Here is a 17,587-nt window from a genome sequence, read left to right on the forward strand (position 1 = left end):
TGTATATAGAAGACTGCTTTTAGAAAGTCCTCTCTAGACCGGGCGCTGTGGCTTACGCCTGTAATCCAAACACTTTGGAGGCCGAGGTGGGCGGATCACCTGAGATTGGGAGTTTGAGACCAGCCTGACCAACATGGAGAAACCCGTCTCTACTAAAATGCAAAATTAGCCGGCGTGGTGGCACGAGCCTGTAATCCCAGCTACTCAGGAGGCTGAGGCAGGAGAATCACTGGAGCCCGGGAGGCGGAGGTTGCAATGAGCCGAGATCGTGCCACTGCACTCCAGCCTGGCGACAGAGAGAGACTCCATCTCAAAAAAGAAGAAAGTCCTGTCTCAAAATTCATTGCATAAATAGAATTCTAAATGTGTGAATGTTGGCATAATCAAAATTTGAATTTTGACTAAAATTTAAGATTTTTTATGCCTTTATGAAATTATGTATTTATGAGACTTTTTTCAAAAAGCAACTAATTATTCCATTTTGAATCTTGACACCCCTTGAGAAAACTCTAAAATACTTATACTTATTGTTTCTATTCCTTTTTTCCGGTTAGGTTTTTTTGCATTTCTCCAGATTCTATTGACTGTGAATCAAACAAAGTGAGCAGCCAGCCTCTGGATGAAACTTCTGTCACAGATAAAGAGAACAATCTGCATGAATCAGAGTATGGAGACCAAGAAGGCAAGAGGCTGGTTGACACAAACGTAGCACATACTTCAAGTGATGACATGCCGAATAATCATATTCCAAGTGATCATATTCCAGACAAGGCAACAGTGTTTACAGATGAAGAGTCTCACTCTTTTAAGAGCAGCAAATTCACAAGGACCATTTCACCACCCACTTTGGGAACGCTAAGAAGTTGTTTTAGTTGGACTGGAGGTCTTGGAGATTTTTCAAGAACGCCAAGCCCCTCTCCAAGCACAGCATTGCAGCAATTCCGAAGAAAAAGCAATTCCCCCACCTCTCTGCCTGAGATTAGTATGTCTGACGTGTCTCAGTTAAAGAGCGAGGAGTCCAGTGATGATGAGGCTCATCCCTTACGAGAAGGGGCGTGTTCTTCACAATCCCAGGAAAGTGGAGAATTCTCCCTGCAGAGTTCAAATGCATCCGAGCTTTCTCAGTGCTCCAGTAAAGACTCCGATTCAGAGGTAAGTCAAATCCTGAAGGCTTCCTTTTCAAATTTACATGTAAGAAAAAATAGATTGTTACTCAAATCATTGAGGAAATTTTTCCTGCACATAAATGACGAGCTATATTAATTTTTTTCATTCTAAATTCTACTGCGCAGAAAGTTCACATTTTATGCATGTGAAGGACTTCTCTGTATCTTTCACATTTTAAACTCTAATACATGTAAATTAACTCTGTGTATTTCCTGAATCACTGTGTGTTCCACTGGTGGGTATCTCAAGGTGTGCCACAGTTCAAACCTAGGCAGAGTGATAATCTGTGAAATGAAAAATTATTATCAGTTTATTGTTCAAATCCTTAATATGCTCTTGAATTCAGATAACATTTAAGACCGTATAAGGGGCCAAGTGCGATGGCTCATGCCTGTAATCCCAGCACTTTGGGAGGCCGGGGTGAGTGGATCACTTGAGGTCAGGAGTTTGAGACCAGCCTGGCCAGCATGGTGAAACCCTGTCTCTACTGAAAATACAAAAATATTAGGCAGGCATGGTGATGGGCCCCTGTGATCCCAGCTATTCGGGAGGCTGAGGCAGGATAATCGCTTGAACCTGGGATGTGGAGGTTGCAGTGAGCCGAGATTGAGCCACTGCACTCCAGCCTGGGGGACAGAGTCAGACTGTCTCAAAAAAAAAAAAAGAAAAAGAAAAAGAAAAAAAAAAAAGAGAGAGACCTTATAAGGAAGTGGCCCTGTTAATGCAATGGTATCTATCTTAAGTTTTAGTACTTCAGAAATGTATTTTCATTTACTCTTCTTATTCCTGCTAAACACCTTATGACAAGACAAAACAGTAATACAAGTGATGTTGTAATTCTGTTTTAAATTAATAAAAGCATCCTAACCAGTTTTTTCTTCTAGTAATATATAATGTATCTTGTATTCTGACATAAAACTCCAAATAAGTACAGTCGTGTGTTACTTAACTATATGTTCTGAGACATGCATTGTTAGGTGATCTGATTTGGTCGTTGTACAAACATCATAGAGTGAACGTACACAAACCTAGATGGTCTAGCCTACTACACACCTAGGCTAGATGCTAAAGCCTTATTGCTCTGAGGCTACAACCTGTACAGCACGTTACTGAACTGAACATTGTAGGCAACTATAACACAATGGTAAGTATTTGTGTGTCACACATAGAAAGTTATAGTGAAAATACTGAATATGCAATCCAAATATGCAGACCACCGAATACATGGTCTGCTGTTGAATGAAACATGGTTACGCAGTACGTGACTGTACTGCTTATAAGATCCAGTGATATATTTTTAAATGACATGTTGGCAGTAGCTTTTTTTAAACCTGAGTTATCTCAAATTAACCAATATAACATTCCTTCTTTATCTTTATGAACTATAATAACCGACCAAGTTGTAGGAACAATTATAGCCATGGTAATATTTGACAAAATTTTGATACCTGATAATTCCAAATATTGAACAGCATCTAAGAAATCAGCGTAGCTTTTATTTATTAAAGAAGAAAATATTTTATTCAAGTTCCCAAAGGAAACTAGAGATATACTGGACTGAAATTGAAGAAAAAAGCCAAATTAAAATGTGTAAATAAGTTGTTTTCGTTTGGAGAAAGCTGAAATGTATTCATATATTTGAACTCCAAATCTGTCCCCTGTGCCTTTTTTTACATTTTTTTTTCCCCAAAATCGGGCAGCCTCCTGAGCCAGAGTAGGCTCAGAGACTTCCTTCTTATGTTTTTTGTTGTTGTTGTTGTTGTTTTGCGACAGAGTCTCACTGTGTCGCCCAGGCTGGAGTGCAGTGGCACAGTCTCGGCTTACTGCAACCTCCGCCTCCTGGGTTCAAGTGATTCTCCTGTCTCAGCCTCCTGAATATTTGGGATTACAGGTGTACACCACCATGCCTGGCTAATTTTTGTTTTTTTGGTAGAGATGGGGTTTCACCATATTGGTCAGGCTGGTCTCGAACTCCTGACCTCAGGTGATCCACCCCCACCTCAGCCTCCCAAAATGCTGGGACTACAGACATGAGCCACCTCACTCGGCCCTTCTTACGTTGTTTTGTTGTTGTTGTTGTTGTTGTTGTTGTTGTTGTTGTTGTTTGAGACGGAGTCTCGCTCTGTTGCCCGGGCTGGAGTGCAGTGGCCGGATCTCCGCTCACTGCAAGCTCCGCCTCCCGGGTTCACGCCATTCTCCTGCCTCAGCCTCCCGAGTAGCTGGGACTGCAGGCGCCGCCACCTCGCCCGGCTAGTTTTTTGTATTTTTTAGTAGAGACGGGGTTTCACCGTGTTAGCCAGGATGGTCTCAACCTCCTGACCTCGTGATCCGCCCGTCTCGGCCTCCCAAAGTGCTGGGATTACAGGCTTGAGCCACCGCGCCCGACCCCTTCTTACGTTTTTCAGAGGCTGCCGAGCCATACCCTTGGCCGCCTCGGAGGCTTCCGCTTTTCTTTTCCCTTTCTTTCACTTTGCCTTCGGCTGGTCCATCCTGAGTACTGTGCGTACTGGACTAGAAGAGTGTTTCTTTTACTATGAACCTCCATCTTTATCTCGTCTTTGTCATTTCTACTTCGCCCTGCATCTTCTCTTACTGCCACTTGGGTACCACAGCATTGGCTGTCTTGAACATCTTTCATAAAAACATCACTGTTAATTTGTGAGGATATTAAGTGTGCTGAGTTCCTTTGGGGTTGTCTTTTTTATATTTCCAGCATGCATCTTACTATTTCATTTACTTTGGAAGCGTTTAGCCAGGTTTTCCTGGGAAGCCTTATCGGCTCCCACTGTAGGCTGGTCATATTAATAGAATTCCTCATTTTGTCTTCCGGGCTAACCTTTTTTAATACACTAATGGTTACAGAAATATGAATCCTCCTCCCCTAGCCACGCCCCCCCGAAAGTTAAGAAACTAAACAAAACTAGGAATCATTCATTAAGTCATCTCTTTTGCTGTCAGATGTAGTAAACTCTTACTAGAATAAATAGTTAATTCTCAAAGAATTTGATGCTGACAGTTAACGTAAAATGATATAATCTTTCTTTGATTCAGAAATGTTTCAGAAAGCTGTGATGCCCTTGGGGCATCATTTTGAATATCAGTTTTTATCCTATAGTTCAGAAGAAAATGCTCCAATATTAGAGCCTTCTGTTGGTAGTTCACTGTGAAAAGCAACACTCATATATTCTGTGTTGAGTTCCTTGACCATATTTGAGGTTGAAGTCATCTTAGGACCTTCCTTGTGATCTTCAGGAAATGATTTAGCCCAGAGTCACAATACTGTTAGCTATGAGCAAGGAATGTTAGGGTTTCTGTAAGGTATAACACAAGTTAATGGGGTGCTTTTCACTATTCGGTTTTTTATTGCCCTTTTTTTTTGTGTGTTTTTTGTTTGTTTGTTTTTTTGAGTCTGTTCTGTTGCGTAGGCTGGATTGCAGAAGTACAATCTTGGCTCACTGCAACCTCCACCTCGCGCGTTCAAGCGATTTTCCCCACCTCAGCCTCCCAAGTAGCTGAGATAACAGGCATGTGCCACCACGCCCAGCTAATTTTTGTATTTTTAGTAGAGACGAGTTTTCACCATGTTGGCCAGACTGGTCTCGAACTCCTGACCTCAAGTGGTCTGCCCAAAGTACTGGGCATTGGCCTCCCAAAGTACTGGGATTACAGGCATGAGCCTCCACACCTGGTCTCATTGTCCTCTTTTATTTGACTTTCATGGGAATGCAGATTATAAGAGAACTCTCCGTCTATAGAAAAGTCTTATCTGATAGAAAATTGGGGGCAGAGGGTAGGTCTGAAAGTCGTCGGTAAAGGTGAAGTGCATCGAATACAATACTACTCCACTTGAAAGCGGATACCTTTTTTTTCTCTTTAAAGTTAAACATGTTACTTGATTAAAAGAAGGGATGGAGCTGCACCTGTTCAACTTATTTTAGCTAGTAAGATGAAAACTGTTCACCACACATGTGTAACTCAACATTTTTACAGTAGCAGACTCGTGTTTTATCTGACTCAGCATTTTTACATCCTCTTCTAACAGTTCATAAAAGACTTTAATTTTAAGTAGATATTTTATGTAATTGACCTCTCCAGCTGAAACATCTTGCTAGCTTCTTCCATGAAATTGGCAGACATCATCCTTTCCATATTAGATTCGTTTTCTTTTATTGATTCTCTCCCATGGTCTTATTTATTTTCCATTTTGTTGAATATTGGTTTGTTGTCATAAAAATTCTATAGTAAAAATATTATTTTATTTTATTTTTTCATCTGGGGACTCAAGGAATCTGATTGCAATACTAAGTTACTTGACAGTCAAAGTGACCAGACCTCCAAGCTACGTTTATCTCATTTCTCAAAAGACACACCTCTAAGGAACAAGGTAAAACATTTATTTAATTTTTTTTTTAATTTCAGAAGCAGTGTATGCTTACAACTAGAAAATGAGAAATACAAGCAGAATTAAAAATGGAAATACCTGTAGTCTCTCATTTATATAAAAATGTCTGCTTTAAAACTTCATGCTTGACTGTAGGTGTTTAAGCTGTGAAACTTATTTTCTCTTGCAGTGTGTATGAAAGATCATTTTCCATGTACTTTTAGTCATTAATGTGATGACTTTATAATATGCAGTTGTATGGGTTTGGCCAATCCTCTTATTTTTGTCATTTACCCTAAATTGTTTTGCTCTAGCAAATAATACTGCAACCAAGATCTTGTGGATAAATATTTGAGGACATGTTCTTAATTAGTCTGTAAGGATTCATTCATGGAGGGTGATAATGTGAGGTCCCACATGGTGTGTGATTTAGGGCATTGATACTAGTCCCAAGGCATGTGGTGGATTTAGCATTGATACTAGTCCTATGCAGGTGATTTAGCATTGATATCACTAGTCCTGCTACAGGTGATTTAGCATTGATACTAGTCCCACATGCGTGATTTAGCATCATGTCAGTCCCGCTACGGGATTTGTTACTGATACTTAGGTCCCAAAGGCGTGATTTAGCATTGATATCGTAGTCCCGCTGGGCGCAAGGCAGGATTAGCATTGATACATACCGCCAAAAGCCCCCTAGAAACTAAAAGTACCCCATGGTTTTTAAATCCAAATATAGATATTTGTGTTACTACATAGTAAAGCATATTTTATATATTACACAAATTAAAGCATATTTTATGTATTAAGTGTTCTTGTTCATCAGTATAAAAACACTATTTCCTAACTTAAAAGATGGATAAAGGTCATAAACAGGTCACAAAAGGAAAAGTACCAATGGTTGATTAATATATGTTTAACCTCATTTGTTTAACCATATGTTTAACCTCATTAGTAATCAAATAGTGCAAATTAAAATAATAAAATTGTTTCTTGCCTCTTCATATTTCCAAAAAATGTTTTTAATTATACTCATTTTTTTATGAGAGTATAGAATCACATATTTTAAAAGGTAAGTATTGGTCTGCCATTTCTAGAAAAAAATTTGAAAGAGTTCAAATAATTCAAACCAGTAAGTGCATTCTAGAACTTTAGCCTAAGGAAACATTGAGAATTTAAATACAAGAATACTTAATACTGCATTGGTTATAATAGTGAAAAATTGGAAATAATCTAAATAACAATAAGGGATTGAATTATTAAATAATCTTTGGTTTTAGCTCTTAGTGATAGAAATATTGGTGAACTTTTTTCTGTTCTTTTTCTTGTATTTTTCTACCATGAGCATATATTATGTTTCTAGTACCATAAAAACTTTTTTAAATTGTAATACAGGCCCTGCTTATCCATTTGAAAGAAGATGTCCGTCTCACACAATATAAATATCAATTCTACCATAGTCAATATGGGTTGCTATAACAGAATACCAGAAACTGGATTTGCTTAAATGATAAATATTTATTTCTCACAATTCTAAAGGCTGGGAAGTCCCAGGTCTAGGCACCAGCAGATTTGGTGTCTGGTGAGAGCCCACTTCCTGGTTTGCAGACAGATGCCTTCTTGCTGTGTCCTTACATGGTAGAGGGAGAGAACATCTCTTTTGTACCTCTTCTTATAAAAGGGCACTAATCTCATTCCTGAGGGCTCCACTCTCATGATCTAATCACCTCTCAAAAATCCCACCATCACATTAGGATTTAAAGGGTTAGGCCTTCAACATGAATGTGGGGGGCACACAACGTTCAGTCCATAGCAAATTCCAATACATTAAAGATACAAATATAAAATATGTAAATATGAGATTATTTTTTAAATTTTTGAGCAAGAAGGCTTTTGCAGTCATATCTACTAACTTGAAAAGACATTCATTATTATTGAAAAGGAAAAATATGTTAATAATATGTATAGTGGTGTTTTGTTTAAATACTTTATTCATGTGCACATTTGCATGTTTGTAGTATCACATTAAGAAGTCTGGAAAGATACATGCAGAATAATTTACAATGATGGATATGACTGGAGATGTAGAAAGTACTTTTCCAAAAGGAGTTATGTCTAGATAGTAAAGCATCATATTATTATTATTATTCTCAGAGATTTGCCTTGTCAGGGATTTAACTACCACTTCTGTTTTGGTGACCCTCCAGCTGAGCTTTCCCTGATACCCGTCTTTAATACCTAAAATCAAACTCGTGCCTTTTCCCTCTATTTCTTCTCAGAATGTTTTTTATCTATTAAATAAAATTCTATTATCTGCCACTTAGTTTCAAAATCCTAAGGTTGTCCTTTTCCTTCATAATTGTCAGTTTGATCCTTCTACAGCAGTTAGAGAAAAACAACCAAACATTGATACCTTTCCAAATTCTAACGTTTCTTTCTTTGTCTTCTTTTTTTCTCCCCATCACCAACACATATTTAAGGATTTCATCTTTACTGTGTGAAACTTTAACTTTTCCATTCTTTATACACACACTGCCAGATTCATATTATAAACCTTTTTTAATATACCTCATTCTTACTATCCTGAGAAGCAATAACAAAACTTCATTGTCTCCATTCTATCCACAGGGTAAAAATCAACCCTTAGTAGAAACAGCCTAAATGTCAATAGAGGTTTGTTTAAGTAAGTTATGGCATATATATACAATGGAAGAACAGGCAACCTATTCCAAATAAAATTCTATTTCTTGTGAACTGAAAAAAATATCTAAGATACATCATTAAGTGGAATCAAGATACATTAAGTGAGAAAAATGAAGTGCACAACAGCGTGTATTATGCTGCCAGTTTGTGTGTGTGTGTGTGTATGTGTGTGCACGCGTGAGTCTGGATGCACAGGAAGCTGGGAATGCACAGGAAGCCAGGAGCAGCAATTGCCTCTGGAAAGGGAGGCAGTGAGAGAGATTCATTTTGTTCTCTGTTCCTTTACAAAAGAGAGAACTTTTAAATTTTATGCCAGGTTTACTGTTACCTGTTAAAATAATTCATGATGACTTCTGTAATAGATGTTTATAAATAGCACATTTTTACCATTGCTTATGGGTTATTTTGTTCTTATGTATAAAGAATAGTTTGACCGGTCGCAATGGCTCACGCCTGTAATCTCAGCACTTTGGGAGGCCGAGACGGGTGGATCACGAGGTCAGGAGATCAAGACCATCCTTGCTAACACAGGGAAACCCCGTCTCTACTAAAAATGTAAAAAAATAGCTGGGCATGGTGGCAGGCGCCTGTAGTCCCAGCTACTCAGGAGACTGAGGCAAAAGAATGGCGTAAACCCGGGAATTGGAGGTTGCAGTGAGCTGAGATCGCGCCACTGCACTCCAGACTGGGCAACAGAGTGACACTCTGTCTCAATAAATAAGAATAGTTTGAAATTAAAGTGAGTTGCTTTAACAAAATGGCCTTAAAATGGGTGTTTAATCTTCAGGTTCCTGGGCTATATAAAGCCAGTTCTGCAGACTCTCTTTCTACAACCAAGATCAAACCTCTAGGACCTGCCAGAGCCAGTGGGCTGAGCAAGAAGCCAGCAAGCATCCAGAAGAGAAAGCATCATAATGCCGAGAACAAGCCGGGATTACAGATCAAACTCAATGAGCTCTGGAAAAACTTTGGATTTAAAAAGTGAGTTGCCTTGTTTCTTATTCTGAAACAAGATAAACTGTTATTTTCTGTAATTTCCATCCCTTTCTCCCAACTCTTTCTAGTTTCGTATGAGTCAAGTTTTGTTTCTCTCACTATAAAATAATTATTTTTCTCTCTTCCCTTTAACTGATTCTTTATACTTAATTTCAATTTCTATACCTTCTTTTCATAAAAAGACGGCAAACTAAAAAAAACCAGTTTTCAGTCTGGTTTTGGGGGCTCTCTGATGTTAAGCAAATTGCTTTCCTAGGCCTTAAGTCTCTTGCCTTCCTTTTTTTATCTCTCAGGATTGTAAAGAGAAAAAAATTTTATTTTATTTTATTTTATTTTATTTTGTTTTGAGACAGAGTTTCGCTCTTGTTACCCAGACTGGAATGCAATGGTGCAATCTCCGCTCACTACAACCTCCGCCTCCCAAGTAGCTGGGATTACAGGCGTGCGCCACCATGCCCGGCTAATTTTGTATTTTTAGTAGACACAGGGTTTCTCCATGTTGGTCAGGCTGGTCTCGAACTCCCAGCCTCAGGTGATCTGCCCGCCTCGGCCTCCCAAAGTGCTGAGATTACAGGCATGAGCCACTGCACCTGGCTGAAAGTAAGATTTTTAAAGAAGGGCTAGAAGTACAGTGCTATATCATACTTCTCTAATTTATCAATCTTAAAATGGGGAGACTCATTGGATTTATATGATGAATTTGCCAGATTTGCAGTGTATGTGGCCAGCACTGCTTTAAAAGAATTCATCCTCTATATAGTTAAATTTTTGTTAACCATAATACTTCCTTCTGTTAGACCACAAAATTAGCCGCAGAGTAGCATTACCTTATAGCTATTTTCTCATTCTCAATAAAAGAAATGTGCTAAGTTTAATAAAAGATTTTTTTAACTATATGGAATGATAGGATTAAACCTTACCTAATAGAAACATTGTCATAGATGAGGTGGTATGAGTGGGAAACACTTTGTGAATAAGTAAGTGCTGGACAATCGTTTCTTATTTTCCATTGTGCAAAGTCTAGGATTAAACCGTATGACAGCAGTTTTCAAACGTTTTATTTTCAGGAATGCTTTATACTCTTAAAAATTATTAAAGGCCCCAAAACACTTTGGTTTATGTAGGTTATATTTGTCAACACTTACCCATCATAGAAATTGAAATGAACATTTAAAAATATTAATTTTAAAATAACGATAAGCCTATTACATATGAATGTAGATAGTACATTTAAAAAATAAATAGCTGTATTTTCCAAATCCCCCTAAAAGGTAAAAAAAGTGGCACGGTTTTACATTTCATTTTGCAAATCTTTACTGTCTAGTTTGCAAATCTTTACTGTCTGGCTTAATAGAACTCAGCTGGATTCTTATATCTGCTTCTACATTTGATCTGTTATGATTTGGTGTTTTGGTTGAGTATATGAAGGAAATAGACATTTGTAGTTAGAAAATATATATTTTGATAGCCCTTTTAGATGATGATAAATTTTCTTCTCTGCTGTTATGTCTAAATTCAACAACTTGTAGTTTCTTAAGGTTAGTTGTAGTGTAGAATATGAAACCATATCAACTGACTTTTTGTACTCTGTTATATTACAGTCCACTGGTGTACCTTTCTTCTGTTGCCTAGGGTGGAATGGCACAATCATGGCTCACTGTATCCTCGACCTCCTAAGCTCAAGCAGTCCTCCTGCCTCAGCCTCCTGAGTAGCTGGGACTACAGGCGTATGCCACCACCCCCAGTTAATTATTTAATTTTTTATTGCAGGTGTGAGCCACTTTGCCTGGCCTACACTGGTGCACTTTTAATGCATCCTTTACATGTAACATCATGAGTTGGTCATTTGGAAAATATTGGGTCATTGAGATGTACTTCCAAATATTGATATATTTTATTATACAATATAAGAAAAAAGTCGCAATCAATGAAGCCTTTAACATTGGAAAACCATTGTGTGGCAGATATGTTTTCCAAAATTTTAATTTTCATATGAAAGCTTGAATTTTATCATTAGCAACAAATACTGTTATTTATTTTTCTTTAAAGTAACAGACTCTCTTTGTTCATTTTATTTGTTTGTTTGTTTGTTTATTTATTTTGAGACAAAGTCTCTCTTTGTCACCCAGGCTGGAGTTCAGTGGCACAATCTCAGTTCACTGCAGCCTCCGCCTCCTGGGTTCAAGTGATTCACCCGTCTCAGCCTCCCAAGTAACTGGGATTACAGGCACCTGCCACCATGCCCTGCTAATTTTTTATTTTTTGTAGAGATCATTTCGCTGTGTTGGCCAGGCTGGTTTCGAACTCCTGACCTCAAGTGATCCACCTGCTTGAGCCTCCCAAAGTGCTAGGATTACAGACATAAGCCAGCACGCCTGGCCCCTTTTTGTTCATTTTAGAGAAGTCCTGAATGACCTTAGTGTCACATGCTTTTACTTGAGATAAACTATCATACTTCTATACACAATAGAAGTGTTTTGTTTGTGCTTTCCATTTTGCCACAGAATATTAAAAAGCATACCAAAAAATTAGCCGAGCGTGGTGGCATGTGCCTATCGTCCCAGCTTCTCAGGAGGCTGAAGTGGCAGAATTGCTTGAGCCCAGGAGGTGGAGGTTGCAGGGAGCTGAGATTGCAGCACTGCACTCCAGCCAGAGTGCAACAGAACGAGACCCTGTCTCAAAAAATTTAAAAAAAAAAATTGAAGTATACCAAAGGGTTGAGATTTAATGAAATTAGTGATTTTTACTGCTTCCATCAAGAACATTTTTGAGACTTTTCTTTAACTGCAAGTGCACGGAGGTGGAGAATACAAATAGTGCTGGTATGACTTGTATGGTGTGATGCCACCGTGTTGATTGACACCGAGTTGTCAGCAGTTTCACTCAGTTCTGCTTTAGCAACATCCATACAAGTGTCAGCACAGTGGAAAGGAGGAACAAAGTCTGAATATTGTAAGAAGAGTTTTGATCTTGGAAACCTGTTGAAAGGATCTTGGGACTCTCCAGGGGTCATGGAACATGCTTTGAAAACTGTTGCTAGAGAGAAATTAAGGGTGCAACATATTCTTAAATACCTTTGAGAAAAAAAGACTTCCTGGTGTTTAATTTTTGTTGACAGGAGATAGAATTACCTGTAATATCTTCATAACAGGATTAATTTTTATAGATAGCTTCCTTCCAGAAAAGAAAAAAGAAAAAACAACTGAGAGGAGAATAAAAGATAGGGCTTAGGCCGGGCACGGTGGCTCACGCCTGTAATCCCAGCACTTTGGGAGGCTGAGGCAGGCTGATCACTTGAGGTCAGGAGTTTGAGACTAGCCTGACCAGCATGGTGAAACCCCATCTGTAGTAAAAATACAAAAATCAGCCAGACGTGGTGGTGCAGGCCTGTAGTTCCAGCTACTCGGGCTGAAGCAAGATAATCACTTGAACCCAGGAGGCGGAGGTTGCAGTGAGCCAATATCATGCCACTGCACTCCAGCCTAGATGACAGAGCAAGACTGTCTCAAAAAAGAAAAAAAAAAAAGGTAGGGCTTCACCAGGGCTTAACCATTTGTTCCTACTTCACTTATATTGGTTCTTAACCATACTTGAGAAGGGCACTAAGGAGAAAAGAATTAAAGTATTGGAATCATTCTGCCTTAGCTAATATATCGAGTGGTGGCCCAGCACCTACACTGAATGGTGATTTTGAAAGCAAGAAGAGGCACTAAGAAGTAAGACTCCGAATGTATGGGGAGCGCTCACAGGAGAAGCTGATTGTGTTATATAATGAATTGAACGAGATTATACAGTAAACTGTCTTATCCTCTTCATATCCCTCTATTTTGTCCAGGTAGAATATTTCTTCTCTCATAATCAGTACCCTAAAAATACCAAATTTATGTTATTGTATTTTGCAGAGATTCCGAAAAGCTTCCTTCTTGTAAGAAGCCCCTGTCCCCGGTCAGAGATAACATCCAACTAACACCAGAAGCGGAAGAGGATATATTTAACAAACCTGAGTGTGTGCGTGTTCAAAGAGCGATATTCCAGTAAATGCAGACTGCTGCGATGCTTTTGCCTGCAAGAGAATCTGATCAATTTGAAGTCCCTGTTTGGGAATGAGGCACTTATCAGCCTGAAGAATTTTTTCTCATTCTGTGCCATTTTAAGAATAGAATACATTTTGTATATTAACTTTATAATTGGGTTGTGGTTTTTTTGCTCAGCTTTTTATATTTTTATAAGAAGCTAAATAGAAGAATAATTGTATCTCTGACAAGTTTTTGGAAGTTTTAATGTTAATTGGGAAAATCCCCTGGAGTTTATAAAAATCTACTCTAAATATTTCTGTAATGTTGTCAAGTAGAAAGGTAGCAAATGGAGAAACTACAGTCCTAGAGGAAATCACTGTTTCTCCAGGCTTTAAAGTTTTCCACTTGCCTTTCCCATCTGTCCTTCAGGGTTGAATTGAAAATAAAGTTGAGATGGGAGGGGTAATTGGAAGGGTTAAAGATCATTACACAAATGAGACAGTGCTCTCTTATCCCTGAAGGTTTTGGTTGGATTATAGGTTGACACTGAAGGAAAATTTTCAGCATCATATGAAAGGAAGTACTTCTTATATCATTAATATTTTTAAACTTCAAAATAGCCTCAGTTTTAATATATATTTTTTGAAGTGTGGACTAAAGCTTCCTTAACATATATTTAAAACTAGTCCGCTGAACGCTGCATAAGATACTAAATCTGCAAGGTCTGTGACACGTACTCTCTGCAAAGAAATGGGCAGATGCATGGAAAGAGAACCAGCTGCTAACTGAGGAGCTGAAGTGACAGGAATTAAAGGATTTCTGAAAGTATTTGTGATACAGAGGATAAAGGAAAGAGCCAGAGTATTTATATTTTTAAGTGAGACTCGGTAGAGGACTCTAGGAAAATGAGATCAGAGTGGAATAAAAGCTAACTAAAGCTATTACAAAATAAAAACTAAAACCCAAAAAGGCCCAATCTGAAAAAGACCTAATCTTAAGAACAAAAGCAGTTTTGAATTCTCCGTGCATGTTTCCTGTGATAAAACAAATTAGGAATGTGAATCAAACATTGTCTACAAATATTTATCCCCTCACTCACTAAAAATGCTACGTAAATGACAGAAAAGGAATAAGACAAATCCACAAGGGTTAACAGTGGAAGAAGAGACATCAGGCAAGGAAACTGATGGATGAGTAGTAAGTGATTTAACAAAGAAATGATCATTGTCAGTGGCAGAAGACTAGAAGAGGTAAAAGTCTGATAAGCTTGACAAATGGAGACATGCAGATTCCTCTAAAGCCAGAGGTGCAGAGTAAGACTGGAAATAGGATTGGTTTTGGAAATCTTTTTTTTTTTTTTTTGAGAGGGAGTCTCGTGCTGTCGCCCAGGCTGGAGTGCAGTGGCGCGATCTCGGCTCACTGCAAGCTCCGCCTCCCGGGTTCACGCCATTCTCCTGCCTCAGCCTCCTGAGTAGCTGGGACTACAGGCGCCCACCACCGCGCCCGGCTAATTTTTTGTATTTTTAGTAGAGACGGGGTTTCACTGTGGTCTCGATCTCCTGACCTTGTGATCCGCCCACCTCGGCCTCCCAAAGTGCTGGGATTACAGGCGTGAGCCACCGCGCCCGGCCGGAAATCTTTAAAAATAGTGTGGGAGAAGGGGCAGATGGCAGCAGTGCCAGTTTCCAATCTCCAAATCACCATATAATAGCAACTGGATAGCAAAATAAAAATCCATGAGCAACGTAAGTGGGTGAAGATAGCCACAAGACCACAAGCTGGCATTGGCTTCAGTTCAGGCGAAGCAGAGTGAGGAAATGGCATCTAATGACCTGAGGACAGTACAGCAGGCCAGGTTTTGAAAACAGCACTCAAGTGGGAGAGGCTTTGCCCATTTTGAAGGTGGGTGAGTCCAGGAGGCTTGTATTAAGGTCTGAAGGACTGAAGCAAACTAGCCCCTAGGAAGTATTAGAACTGATTCACTGAGTTCACCAAGGTTCTCTTCCAGGACAGCGTTCCCCACAGAAGAGAAACTGCTGCGGGGAAGCCAAATCGAAGAAGAGAAAGATGAAGAGAAGGTCCAAATACAAGTAGAATAGGGAATCATCAACCCAAATCTCTCAGCAGAATACTGGTTTTGAACACTTAAAAAGAAACTTAGAGAAGTTCCCATGAATCATGTTTCCTTCTCAAAGTTTAGGAAACAGAATTTTACTTAAAAAGAAACTAAGGAAAGTTTTTAGATGAATCTCATACAAAGTTATTTTAATGAAAAGAAAGAGAAGATTTCTGGATAATGAAGATGTATCAGGAAGATAGGTCCACAGAGCAGAGCAAAACTTGTTTGTTTAAAATGTGCTAAAAGATATTAGAAAGATATAAAATATGACAAATTTAGGATTACAAGAATCAGAAATAAGCTCAAGAAAACATTGTAAATAAAAACATCAGAGATGCAATATAAACACTATGGATAATGTCTTTTAAAAGAGGTAAAAATAAAAAGGAATAAAAAATCAATTTTTTGTTTAATTAGAAAATGACAAAGAAGACCCAACATACAGATAATGGGAATTTGAAACAACAAAACCCTATTATTTTAGAAAATGTTTTATTTAAATATATAAAACAATATTTTAAAAGTGAACTCTGGTACCTAAGCAGCAGCTAACACCAAGACATAAATAATATACTTTAAAGGAAGAAAACTTTGGCTAGGCAAAACCAGGTGAAATGTAAGATGATGATCAGACTTTCTTCACAATTATACTTTATGCCTGAAGAAAATGGAGTGATCATTTTTGAATACCCAAAGAAAAATGTGAGCTGAGGTTTTCATATCTAATAAAATTGTAAGTATAAAAGGCTGGCACAAACTTATCCAACACAGAAAAATTTGGGAAATGGGAAATGTCGTTCCCTTAAGCGGTTTATCAGGAAGTTCAGAAAATGAGCTCCAGATAACCAAAATGACTAGAGAAACAGTGACAGACTGGCGGTGAGTAGTAAACGTATGTTGCTTATACACTTAAAACTAAGAGTTAAAGCATCGTATATAAAAGCATATGCAAAAACATTTGGTTTAGCTAGTGGTAGTCTGATATTTTGGGACTGTGTGTATCCTGTGGAATAGAATAATTACTATTTATAGGATATTTGAAATCCTGTTTTCTTGAGAATCAGGGTCCTTTTTTTTTTTTTTCAAGATGGAGTCTTGCTGTGTCGCAATCTCAGCTCACTACAACCTCCGCCTCTCAGGTTCAAGTGATTCTCCTGCCTCAGTCTCCCAAGTAGCTGGGATTACAGGTGTGTGCCACCACGCCCAGCTTCATTTTTGTATTTTTAGTAGAGATGGGGTTTCAATATGTTGGCCAGACTGGTCTCAACCTTAGGTGATCCACCCACCTCAGCCTCCCAGGGTGCTGGGATGGCAGGCATAAGCCACTGCACCCAGCCTAGAACCAGGGATTTTAATGTGAGAAAAAGGAGAAAGAGAATACAGAACATGTAATTTTTTTTGGGGGGGGGGGGAAATCCCATGGCTATGAATTTGAATTGGACGTAGTGGTATAAATTCATGAATGTATATTGAATACATTTAGATACGTGTGAATACACACATTCATCAGTTTGTACCAGTATGTTCAATACAAATTCATAACTATCAGGATGTTTAGCACATCAGGTTGTGGTTTTAAAGTACCTTTTGCTTTTTTCATTAAAACGAGGATTTGGGGAAAATAGTCTGGCAGGAAATGTAAAAGATAAGCCTAGGATATCTTGTCACAACAAATAGAGGGGCTGGGTGTAGTGTGTCGTGCCTGTAATCCCAGGACTTTGGGAGGCCAAGGTGGGTGGATCACCTGAGGTCAGGAGTTGGAGACCAGCCTGGACAACATGGTGAAACGCAGTCTACTAAAAATACAAAATTAGCCGAGAGTGGTGGTGCATGCCTGTAATCCCAGCTACCTGGGAGGCTGAAGCAGGAGACTTGAAACCCGGAGGCGGAGGTTGTAGTGAGCCGAGATCGCACCATCGCACTCCAGCCTGGGCAACAAGACGAAGCCCGGTCTCAAAAATCCAAAACAAGGCCAAGCGCGGTGGCTCATGCCTGTAATCCCAGCACTTTGGGAGGCCGAGGCGGGCGGATCACGAGATCAGGAGATCGAGACCATCCTGGCTAACAAGGTGAAACCCCGTATCTACTAAAAATACAAAAAACTTAGCCGGGCGTGGTGGCGGGTGCCTGTAGTCCCAGCTACTGGGTAGGCCGAGGTAGGAGAATGGCGTGAACCCGGGAGGCGGAGCTTGCAGTGAGCCGAGA

General features: G+C 39.0%; 1 protein-coding gene across 1 annotated transcript; it reads left to right on the forward strand.

Annotated features, from left to right (window-relative positions):
- Positions 1-324: 324 nt before the first annotated feature.
- LOC116273350 (exonuclease 1) lies at positions 325-13,431 on the forward strand. Its single transcript, XM_031662356.1, has 4 exons — positions 325-1,152; positions 5,453-5,551; positions 9,039-9,232; positions 13,150-13,431. The coding sequence occupies exons 1-4, from the start codon at positions 730-732 to the stop codon at positions 13,283-13,285; spliced, it is 852 nt and encodes a 283-aa protein (XP_031518216.1). The 5' UTR covers positions 325-729; the 3' UTR covers positions 13,286-13,431.
- Positions 13,432-17,587: the final 4,156 nt, after the last annotated feature.

Source organism: Papio anubis, unplaced genomic scaffold (genome assembly GCF_008728515.1).
Source record: "Papio anubis isolate 15944 unplaced genomic scaffold, Panubis1.0 scaffold584, whole genome shotgun sequence".
NCBI classification, from domain to species: domain Eukaryota; kingdom Metazoa; phylum Chordata; class Mammalia; order Primates; family Cercopithecidae; genus Papio; species Papio anubis.

What these genes read in the sequence shown, in the direction of transcription:
- LOC116273350 (XM_031662356.1), top strand. Translation starts at nt 730, where the DNA reads ATGCCGAATAATCATATTCCAAGTGATCATATTCCAGACAAGGCAACA. An exon ending in ACACACCTCTAAGGAACAAG is followed by an intron (nt 5,552 to 9,038) that starts GTAAAACATTTA and finishes TTTAATCTTCAG; the next exon opens with GTTCCTGGGCTATATAAAGC. An exon ending in AAAAACTTTGGATTTAAAAA is followed by an intron (nt 9,233 to 13,149) that starts GTGAGTTGCCTT and finishes TGTATTTTGCAG; the next exon opens with AGATTCCGAAAAGCTTCCTT.